This window comes from Oncorhynchus kisutch, linkage group LG4 (genome assembly GCF_002021735.2).
Source record: "Oncorhynchus kisutch isolate 150728-3 linkage group LG4, Okis_V2, whole genome shotgun sequence".
NCBI classification, from domain to species: domain Eukaryota; kingdom Metazoa; phylum Chordata; class Actinopteri; order Salmoniformes; family Salmonidae; genus Oncorhynchus; species Oncorhynchus kisutch.
The window spans coordinates 54,558,839-54,571,127 of record NC_034177.2 but is presented as its reverse complement, the minus strand read 5'-3'; the positions used below and the strand labels follow the sequence as shown (position 1 = coordinate 54,571,127).

The following is a 12,289-nucleotide window of genomic DNA, read 5'->3' as shown; positions in this document are numbered from 1 at the left end:
AACATTTTATAAATGATCCAACCCAAATTCAGAATGACAGTCCTTAGTGCTTAATTTGAGTCTAGGACTCGAAATCCAGCTTCTCAACTCAGCACACATCATCCCTGTTAGAATGTACATTTATAAACGGAACCTTTTATTCCCGGTAACAACTCTTCTCATTACAGCCCCCCCTTGTCCCTGTTTTCCTGTCACGAGTGGCCTGGTAATGAAAGGTCAGTATCTCAATGCATACTTAGTCTAAATCGCTCGCAGTGTGAAAACCAATCCCCCCCTTTCTCCCATCTCTCTCTCTCTTTTTCAGATTGCGTTTACATCTCATCTTCCCAATGGCACATGTAACTCTTGCCTGTCCCATTTGATGGCCCTTGATAATGTCTCGATTTCAATATCCAAATAGATGCATCCATTTCTCCCATGTACACAAGTCTCTCACCTGAGCCGTTCTCTCTCTCCACGCTCACTCCACATGCCCTCTCAGCACTCCTTCCGCCCGCACCCCGGTTTATGGCTCAGACTCCGATAGACGTGTTAAAGGTTCACACACACTGTATGTGGTCAGATTATTCCTAAGACACGATATGACGTCACCTTCCATGATAACCTCAAAAAATCACAGCTCAGAACAACAGCTTAGTTCAATTCATTTCTGTTTCAGGAAATCCAGACAAGCATTGACAACTAGGGCACTATTTTCATTTTTGGAAAAATAACGTTCCCAAAGTAAACGGGCTATTTTGTCAGGACAAGATGCTAGAATATGCATATAATTGACAGCTTAGGATAGAAAACACTCTAAAGTTTCCAAAACTGTAAAAATATTGTCTGTGATTATAACAGAACTGATATTGATGGCAAAAGCCTGAGAAAAATCCAATCAGGAAGAGACTTTTACTGTATTTAGAAAGCTCTGCATTCCTATGCATCCCTATTAAGCAGTGAATGGGATATCAACCAGATTCCCTTTTCTATGGATTCCCTAATGTGTCTAGTGTCACAATACATAGTTTCAGGCTTTTATTTTGAAAAATGAGCCTGAACGACAACATTGCGTCAGTGGTCAGCTGGTGGCTCTCAGAGTGATTTGTGTGTAATAGACAAATGCGGCCATTGTTTCTCTCTTTCCTACTAAGAAGCCACCTGTCCCGGTTGATATATTATCGAATAGATATTTGAAAAACACCTTAAGGTTTGATTATAAAAAACCTTTGCCATGTTTCTGTCGATATTATGGATCTAATTTGGAATATTATTCGGCGTTGTCGTGACCGCAGGTTCCGGTGGATTTCTCCGTACAAACGGAGGTATTTTGGCTATAAAAATAATATTTATGGGACAAAATGAACATTTGAGTGAAAACATCCGAAGCTCATCAAAGGTAAATTATTTAATTTGATTGCTTTTCTGATTTTCGTGACCAAATTGCCTACTGCTAGCTGGACATAATGCTATGCTAGGCTATCGATAAACTTACACCAATGCTTGTCTTGCTTTGGCCTTAAAGCATAATTTCAAAATCTGAGATGACAGGGTGATTAACAAAAGGCTAAGCTGTGTTTCACTATATTTCACTTGTGATTTCATGAATATGAATATTTTCTAGTAATATTTTTTGCCCGTTGCGTTATGCTAATTAGTGACAGTTGATGACAATTCTCCCGGATCCGGGAGGGGTAGTTCTAAGAGGTTATATAACAACATAATGTCACTGCTGAAATAATTTTCAAAATTAGTTCTTACACCCTTATTTTACTGGCGACCTCTCAGGAGAGTTACCAGATCAGGAAGTTAGCATCCTAACCCCTCTTGGAATCCCACACTCCATAAATCCCCATCTGGTGAAATTTGAATCTAAATAAAAACAAAAAATGAAATCAGCAATACATATGTCACAATCTATTTGGAGTAACTGTCATCCCTTATTAACATATTTTTTTATATTCTTTATGCAGTCTGAACAAGTACACTTGTATATTTACCCAAGGACTAGGACCCCAGGGATCTGGTAATTTTCCCTTTGAACACATAATTCCCAACGTGATTTTAAAACAACATGTTAAATCAAAAACAAATTTGAATAACCAATCAACTTATCTCATGAAGCAATGGTTAAATAGAGTAGAAACGGGTATTTCTCATTCATTTTATAATTAAATCCCACCTGTTTCTATCATTTCTAGTGAGATGATCAGGCCTCACCAGAAAGTCAGGATACCTGGCATTCGACACCATTAAATATTTCCTCTCCCTTTTCTTTGCCTGTCCATCCTTCTGCATACCCAATTTAAACAGAATTGAATAAACCCCATCCAAAATAAATCCCACAGTGTCAACATCAATAATGGATATTCATAACCGGTAAATTGTGTGTGCGTGCTGGTGAACCGTAGGTCAAAAACACACATGAACAGGCCTCGCTTATCTGGAACTCCGTTTATGGCCTAATCCAGATACTTTTATACTTAAAACAGTCGAATATCACTAATTGCTCTCCCCAATACCACAGTCTCCGGGGACATTTCAACGAGAGATAATGAAACCCCCTCTTCTGGAAAAGAAAGTGTACATCTCGTTAGCATTCACTATTCTATATTTTAATCAATAAGCCAAAATTATTACTTATAAACCAAACATGATAATTGTAAATCCACTGTACTTACTCCAATAATTCAATGTTTGTTTCAATCCCCCAACGTTTATGCACCTTTTATTTAGCATGTACTATTCTCCATTACCACCACACCACAATGTTCATGAACTACCTGCAGGCCTCTTTGCTAATTCCTCATTACCCCTCCACCCTTTCTTACATTCGAGAAATCTATTTCACAATAAGATTACATACAAAATGTTTCATGAGATCAACAAACAAAACAATGATTTCTAAGTTTGCAAGGAGTGTTTGGCCAAATAATTGAAATGTGTTACCTTCAGAATCCATTCCCCTGACATTTCACCTAGATTCTTCAACCCAAAATACTTTTTCCTGTGGCAAGTTTAGCCAATTTCTCATCATAAGGAATCTGCGATATTTGATCCCTGGCCTCTACTAAAAGTTGGGTAAGACGTGATCTCGTATGTCTTCCTTCACATAGAAACTGTAATCTCTGAACCACTATCGATTGAACCGAGGCTATACACCGATATGTGACATTTCCTCTCCTGCTCCTCTCAAAAGGATATGTTGTTGCTCTTTTGAAAAAGATGCAAACGCTTGTATAGCGTCATTTCCTTCTAATGCAGCAGGTTCCATTCCTACTCTATATTCCCCTTTCCAATGACCAATAGCCCAACACATAAAACAGGACTCTGTCTCCCTACACTTTGATGTTTTTCTGCTACGTTTCTTTGGTTTACCTTGGCCATTGAAACTATAGGTAGTGACTTTCCCTGTGGCATGTCTGCGAAGTCAGCGGAGTTATATTCCACTCTCAAAACATCTTGCTCTATTTCATGCACTACCCCCCTAATTACTGTTTTGAACACAGGGTTCAAACCTGCCATCAAAGTAGAAGTGCAAATGCTATCAAGGCACTCCCATACAGTCTTTTTGTAGCTAAATGCCTCTATTAATTCCCCCCTTCTGGCGCCGACAGAGATGGCCGCCTCGCTTCGAGTTCCTAGGAAACTATGCAGTTTTTTGTTTTTTTACGTGTTATTTCTTACATTAGTACCCCAGGTCATCTTAGGTTTCATTACATACAGTCGAGAAGAACTACTGAATATAAGATCACCGTCAACTCACCATCAGTACGACCAAGAATATGTTTTTCGCGACGCGGATCCTGTGTTCTGCCTTACAAACAGGACAACGGAGTGGATCCCATGCAGCGACCCCAAAAAACGACTCCGAAAAAGAGGGAAACGAGGCGGTCTTCTGGTCAGACTCCGGAGGCGGGCACACCGTGCACCACTCCCTAGCATTCTTCTTGCCAATGTCCAGTCTCTTGACAACAAGGTTGATGAAATCCGAGCAAGGGTAGCATTCCAGAGGGACATCAGAGACTGTAACGTTCTTTGCTTCACGGAAACATGGCTCACTGGAGAGACGCTATCCGAGGCGGTGCAGCCAACGGGTTTCTCCACGCATCGCGCCGACAGAAACAAACATCTTTCTGGTAAGAAGAGGGGCGGGGGCGTATGCCTTATGGCTAACGAGACATGGTGTGATGAAAGAAACATACAGGAACTCAAATCCTTCTGTTCACCTGATTTAGAATTCCTCACAATCAAATGTAGACCGCATTATCTACCAAGATATACCTTATATAATGTTACTTACCCTACATTATTAATCTCATATGCATACATATATACTGTACTCTATATCATCGACTGTATCCTTATGTAATACATGTATCACTAGCCACTAGTACATACTCATCTCATATGTATATACTGTACTCGACCATCTACTGTATCTTGCCTATGCTGCTCTGTACCATCACTCATTCATATATCCTTATGTACATATTCATTATCCCCTTACACTGTGTATAAGACAGTAGTTTTGGAATTGTTAGTTAGATTACTTGTTGTTTATTACTGCATTGTCGGAACTAGAAGCACAAGCATTTCGCTACACTCGCATTAACATCTGCTAACCATGTGTATGTGACAAATAACATTTGATTTGATTTTGATTTGATATTCGAGACGAATTGGTGGCATGCTCGTGTGCCTCTTTCAGCGACTCCATGGCTTTATTAATATCCTCTAGATTGATTAATATCCTCTAGCTCCATATTACATGGAGAAATGGGGCAGTTTGTCGACATTTCAATAGTTATTATTCCCAAACCTATCCCTTCTATAATACACACCTTCTATTAACTATTCTCCAAGGTAGCGCTACCCACTTCCCCAGATAATAATTCATTGGTCACGGCACTTGTATTAGATCTTATACTATAGCGTTTGAAAATGTATTACTGGAAAATACGGATGACGTAATGTCTTATTCCAGTATTGCTTTCATTCCAGTATTGCGCCTCAAATATCACTATTATTGATAACCCATATTACCAAAATTATTCACACTTGTCTTCCTATTTCCACATAATCTTTCATTTAGCTTCCTTATCTGTTCTAATGCTACTGATAATTTTGTTTCTGGGTTTATTTGTCTGTTTATTCCTTTAGCTTCCTGTGATATTCATATTTATTCTTTGCTCCCTAGTTTCGTTTTATTATGCTTTTCACCAGTCTCTTTCTCTTGTTCTTAGATTTCTCCCTACTGGTCCAGGGCTAAATCTTCCTAACAGTCTGTTAAGCCCTGGATGGCTTGACCACACCCTATTCCCTCCTATGGATATCCACGTTATTTTTCTTTCTCTGATTATTGTACTCGGTCTATTGGTTATTAACCTGTCTCTAGGTTTTTATAATAGTTCTCTCTTTCCAAGTATATAGTTACTTCAAATGTTATTACTTCTACGTTTCTCTGTACTGTATATTTTTCTACCTTGCAGCACATTATGCAATTTCTAATGGCTTTACGGGCCATCGCTGATGTCGTCTTGACATTTATTGCTCTTTATTGCTCATGTTCATGTTTTTTTATTTATCCTGACTGTTACAAATTCTAGTATTAAATTACTTCAATGGTTATTCATGTATCATTCACACTCCCCTCCTTTGGTACGGAATCTTGGTGCATCCTCCATACCACGGTCACACTTAAGCAATGGTCCGGGAGAAGTGCGCAACCCCTTCCCCACCAACAGCAGAGAACTTTCACACTCACTTGTACACATCTTTTTCTTTCCTAAGCGACCTGCAAATTCAGTTCTTCTCTGATACACTTAATCGACACAGAAAAAAATATGTATTACACAGGCTTTTATCTGTCTGAGCAGTCCTTCGCTGATTGCACACGTCCCTCTAGGGCACCTCCCCCCACTGCTCAACTGACACAGTAGCACACAGAACGCAAAAAATATTCTTAGAAATATTTAACCTCCACACATTAACAAGTCCAATAGCTCAAATGAAAGATAAACACCTTGTTCATCTATCCACCAAGTCAGATTTCTAAAATGTTTTACGGCGAAAACATAGCACATATTTATGTCAAACCACCACCAAAGATAGGCTAATTTACATAGCCATTTTGTAGAACAATAGATGCAATCACAAAAGCAGGATTAAAAGTAAAATAATTCACTAACCTTTTGAAAGTCTTCATCAGATGACAGGAATAGGACATGTACATTTATGTTTTTTTCAATAATATGCTAATTATATCCATAAATCACGGTTTACATAGAAGGTCATGGCTAAAACATGCTACAACAATGCCTGGAGAAATTATGGTAACTCTGCCAGATAACAGAAATACACATCATAAACATTGACTAAATATACATGTTCTACATATACTTAGAAAGATACACTTCTTCTTAATAAAACAGCTGTGTTACATTTATTTTTAACTTTACAGATTTCGTTCACTAGGCTATAATGTGAGTCGGCGCTCAGGAATTAGCATTTTGGCTCCTCCACAGAAACCCAAATTTAACACATAAATGTTCCCTTACCTTTGCTGTTCTTCCATCAGAAGACCTGGAAGGGTTTATACTTACCAAAAACAGCTTTAGTTTTGAAGTCTGTGTCTTTCGGTTATCAGACACGACATATATATTATATGTCGACTAAACTTGTCAAACTTGGTTCAGAACACAGCGTTAGCATGCTATATAGCTTCACCGCAATTCTCAGGACAAAGGGAAACACACGCATCGTTTAATCAATCTTGAAAGAGAGACAGCACAGGCGCAGATTGCGCGTGAAAGTAACCTGTATTCACGCGCGACCGAAAGGTTTCGGTACGTCATTCATCTCGTGAGCGCGCGATTCAAACAATGACAAGCCCCATTGAAAGCGGACACCGCGCTGAAGGCATAGGAAGTGTTCCCAGGACCGTAGGTACATGGGAAGGGTGGGGGCGATGACGTCAAAGTTGGGCCAACTTTTTGGATGACAAGAGAGAGTTTGGGAGAATGAGTGCCCTGAGAGTTCTGCTTTACTTACAGACATAATTTAAACGGTTTTAGAAGCTTTATAGTGTTTTCTATTCAATAATATTTATTATATGCATATATTAGCAATTTTTTACAGATTTTTTTTCTGTTTACTATGGGCACGCATTTCACCAACGGGGGCAGTATTCTGCCCATAGCCTTAACAGGTTACAACTTCTAGTATTAAATTACTTCAATGGTTATTCATGTATCATTCACACTCCCCTCCTTTGGTACGGAATCTTGGTGCATCCTCCATACCACGGTCACACTTAAGCAATGGTCCGGGAGAAGTGCGCAACCCCTTCCCCACCAACAGCAGAGAACTTTCACACTCACTTGTACACATCTTTTGCTTTCCTAAGCGACCTGCAAATTCAGTTCTTCTCTGATACACTTCCTCGACACAGAAAAAAATATGTATTACACAGGCTTTTATCTGTCTGAGCAGTCCTTCGCTGATTCACTTCCTCAACACAGCCAAGTGTTAACCACAACATTTTTGCCTATCTGAGCAGTCCTTATTGATTCACTTCCTTGCCACATTAGTCGGCAACCATAGGTCTTTTTGCCTGTCTGACCTTATTGATTCACTTCCTCAAAAAAAAAATAGGCAGTAACCACAGGTCTTTTTGTCTAATTCTATTCGACCATGCAGAATGACAGTTGCCACTCCAAACTGGATCGAACAGAACAGTCAACAGAGCAGACTGAACGAGATTGAACAACCACCCCTGATGAATGACTGACTGAGCTGGATGAATTGATTGACCCACCTGACTTGGACTGATTGAATTAGATGAATGGGTTGCGTTTGTGCAAACTCAAACAGGCCTAAACAACAACCATCCAAAACAGATGAAACACACAACTTCCAATCCGCAGTGGCCACACTAATATTTATATTCTACTTTCACTTCTGCAACCCTTAAAGCTTTTTCTTTTTCTTTTCTTCCTTTTCTGAAATTATTTTGCATGCATTTATTGAATTCAAATGCTTCTAATATCCTTCAGTTTGTTACATTTGGAGAGACCTACTTGGTGTTTCTATTGCTGAGGCAGTCTCCGAAATGAACCACACAAACTTGAACTATAAGTAAGACTTGGCTTACCTCTCTTTTAGGTGTTTGTGCTATTCATCCAGGAAGACGCGTCTGCAGTCAGAGTTTCCAACCATTTACTGGTCCCTTGTAGCCACTCCTGGCAAGCTCACCATTTATGTAGTGGAAATATTCACTCAATCATATTTCTCAGATACCGGAAATTGTGAAATTGTCAAATACACTTTACTACAAAGTAACAAGCCGAGCTGGCCCATGGACCAACTGACTTTCCAGCCTCGGCACACCTTTTATACCATTTTCATCCTTACGTCACACACATAGTAACTCCTCTTTATGTTAATGATTCAGGACTAGGTAATGGCTTCTCTTAGCCTAATGACCTAGACACACATATAGAGTGCACTTATTATTCTTACTACTCTAAGATGTATAATGTGCACACATGTACTGGAAAATTCCCAATATGGTTGGATGTATGGTTGTAATGTGGTGCTGGAGGGTGTACTGTACTGGGATGTTGGGTACTGTCAAATATGATTGTGTGGAGGTTGTGGTGGCATGCGATGCATTTTTAGGCTGTGGGGGTTAGTGAAATTAGGATGGCTCATTAAAGTAAGACAAAAAGTCAAGTCTCTCTCTTTCTTTCTCTCCTCTCCAGTCACAACACTAAAACCACGTCATGGCTGGATCCTCGGCTGGCAAAGAAGGCCAAACCACCTGAGGAGTGCAAAGAGGACGGTGAGTGTTTGTGTTTTTATGTACAAATGCACATGTATGCATAAGGTTTCTCTCTTCTCTTCCTCTCTCTCCAGTAAAGGACCTGTGTGTGATGGGAATTATAATTGCTCTGTGGAGTGTTAGCACAAACCCTGCTCTCTGTATCCCCCATCCCCTATCTCTTTTGCTTGCTCTTTTTCTCACTTGATCTGTTTCTGCTCATGTCCTTCTTTCTCCATTTATTTTTATTCTCACTCACAACCCACCTTTGGAGTAATACGTGGGCAATTATCTTGATACCTGAAATAAAACTGCATAGTTAATAATCATATTGCATAGGAGGGAATTGCTGCCATATTGCCTCCACCTATCCACTCAGTACATGTCCTTCTACAGCAGAAAGGTCAAGGGAAATGAAGGAAAGGGAAATAGACATAGGGAGGGCCCTGTGTTTTGTGCGATCATGTGACATAACAATATTTTATTCTGTATTTTAAGCTGTAGCCCTTTATACTCACAACCAGTACATGGGTTGAAAATGGCAGATTTGCATTAAAACCCGAGATGGTAGCATGAGAATAGATTCTTCTGAAATTAACTCAAGTCTTTAAAACATTTTATCACAAACTGTATCAACCTGAAAACAAAAGTTCAAAGAAAGATATTTCCTAAATAAGGTACATTTACCAATTATAAGTGAACCGGAGAAAATGTATATGGATAGAAACATTTCCCTAGGTGAACTGGTGGAGGCCATTACGTTTACAAAATGGTAAATCACCTGGTAATGATGGATTCCCAGTGGAATTCTACATACACTTTCATCCCAAATTACTGAAGCCTATTTTACTTATGCTCACAGCAGCTCTAGAGAAAATGTAACTTACCCAATCACCATGTTTGGCTACAATCACCCTTCTTAAAAAGAAAGATAAGGATCCATTATCATGCGGTTCCTTCCAACCAATGTCACTTTTTATTGTGGATTATATATCCTTTTTAAGGTATTGGCTTTTTGAATGGAAATGATCATTACACAGGTGCACAGTAAAAGGCCACTCTAAAATGGTCACACAACACAATGCCACCCAATTCTGGAAGTCTCATGAGGAGGAGATCAAGTGGGACTGCCATGCATCCGTCATCACTACTTTGCACATTAGGACTTCCAGTAGGGCAGCCCTGCATCAAGAGGAATGGATCTCTCCAACACTGAAGTGTTTGAGAGTGATTTAAATGAGTGAATGCAGGACTTGAGTTATGTGCTCAAGACACTTTGCAGAGAGACGCATGCGTCTGTGCCGGTGGACAGCTAAGTGGAGTGAGTTCACCCAACGTCGGAAGTCAGTGGGCCAAGCGGGACTACAACAAAAATAATGGAGGCCATCAGCCCAAGAAGCCTCAGACACATTCAGCAGGTGACGGATGTTGCTGGGTGAAACTCTCTCTCGACTTGACAAGCTGCAGAATCCAGTGACAATCCCAAACAGATTTTCTACTGGGTCAGTAGGAGCAAACTTTTGGCACAATATATCCTTAAGCCTAGAGTGAGCAGGTGCGACAACAGCTGTGAATACCTGCCATGGACAGACCAAATTGTAAGGTGATATATCCGTAGGCTATGCCCTAGGAGGTGAACCTCATATCTCCTGTGTGCAGGATAAACTCCTGAGTTTAGTCTGCCTGACACATATGTTGCTCTGAGAAACAACAGATGTTCCCTGCTCCCTCCATAACAAGATGTCTCTCGCCAGACAGTGAATTTGCCGGGAATGCACTCTTCCTTGGCAGTAGTGCAGGTAGAGAGACGGATTTAAGCAGAGTGAGGTCACCCAATGCTGGAAGTCTCTCATGAGGAGGAGGCCAAGAGGGACTACCACAATCATGGAGGCCATGAGCCCAAGACGCCTCAGACAAACATCCAGTAAGTCACACTGAGAGTCAGTGGAGAAAGCCGTCACTCTCTCCACGGTGAGGGCTACTCGACAGGTTACAAAGACTAGAGACAATCCATAGATTTGCTGATGGGTTGGTAAGAGCAAGCTTATGGCACAATTTATTCTGAAGACTAGAGCGAGCAGATGCGACAATGGCTGGACTGTGTGTTCCGCTGACTGAGCCTGAGTGTCTGCGCAGATCAATCGTAGTCTATTTACGTCAGGACTCTTAAGCCTCTCTCCCATAGCCTCTCCCCCGTAGACAGGGCTAGGGAGGATTTAGCACACGTTGTGTATGTCCGTGGGGCTAGGAACAGACCGAATGGAGGCGAACCTCATATCTCCTGTGTGCAGGATAAACTGATGTGGAAATAAGCATTCCTTTTGGGGGCCAAGAAGTAGTGGCTGAAGAAGACCTCGTGAGCTTCCTCCCTAGGGCACCACACGTGTGGCTCCCTTCGCCAACAGACACTGTATCGTGTGTCTGAGGGCTCAGACCGCATTCCACTGTGCAGTGGACTGCACTATTCCCAGGTAGTCTCTACCCCTGACCTACGGTGCATTTTACCTAGACTGCACATGTATGCCATTTCTCCCTGTGAGAAGCAAGGGAAACTCACCTGCTTCCTGAGGAGAAAAGGGGAACCCTGTGGCGGTCGCCCCACATGGGCAACTGAGCATGTGGGCAACCTGTCCCTGGTAAGGGTCGAGTAACCTGTTGGCTGGACCAAGTAGCCCTCGAGAGGTAATTGTGTTTTGAGTGGGAACATTCTGAACCATCACCCTCGGCCCGTGGGCCTGGATATGATAGGAACTATTTATTAGAGAGCTGAACTGGGGGAAACAATGGTATTGACCCACCCCAACAGCAACTTATGAGTCTTCAGGTGGGGGGCTCGTGTGACCTGACGTAGATCTCCTGAGGAGACTCTGGTTTTCAAGGTCAGAGGAGCTCCCAACGACTATATGCCATAAATATCCAAGTGGGGGTAGCCAGTCACCAGAGAAAGTGGCTCTGCCCAGGAAGACTCCATCAATGACATACAGTCTGGGAAGGCTGGTACACATTGTCGGATGGATATGAAATTACCTTTATCACTTTCAAATTAATCAGCAAGGTCCAGCCCCTGGGAAAGATAGGAGACCTCTGAATTTGTCAAGAGCATGGAAGAAGAATGGAAGACTGTATAGTCTCTTCCCTGCTCTGTGACTTTGTTCTCAACGGAGTCATCTTTGAGCAAGAGCGAGGCCTGAGCAATGCTTTCTACATACTTTACGATTAATGACACCGGGGCCCAGTTTAGCGTAATGCACATAGCTAGTGGGGTCAACAAGAGCCGCAAAGTGTGGTCTACGCTGAGGCAAGTAGCACAGAGCCAATATGAATCAAACTGGATGTAATGCCTGCAATTGGCAAGGAAAGCTTTGCTAGGCTTATGCTGCTTTTTCTCCCCCTTCCCTAACGACATCTTGTTTCGACTGGACAAAGTTAAATGGAATTACCAGGGGGCTAGCTAGCTACTCCACACGCTGCTACTATGATGCGAAG

The 12,289-nt window shown here is 41.4% G+C and overlaps 1 protein-coding gene across 2 annotated transcripts in view; it reads left to right on the top strand.

The window, feature by feature from the left end:
* LOC109888917 (membrane-associated guanylate kinase, WW and PDZ domain-containing protein 2) overlaps positions 1-12,289 on the top strand; it is a 260,612-nt gene that overhangs the window by 149,437 nt on the left and 98,886 nt on the right. For both annotated transcript variants that reach the window (XM_031823241.1, XM_031823242.1), the window contains exon 6: positions 8,745-8,824. In XM_031823241.1, the coding sequence (XP_031679101.1) occupies positions 8,745-8,824 (80 nt within the window). The remainder of the gene's footprint in view (positions 1-8,744; positions 8,825-12,289) is intronic.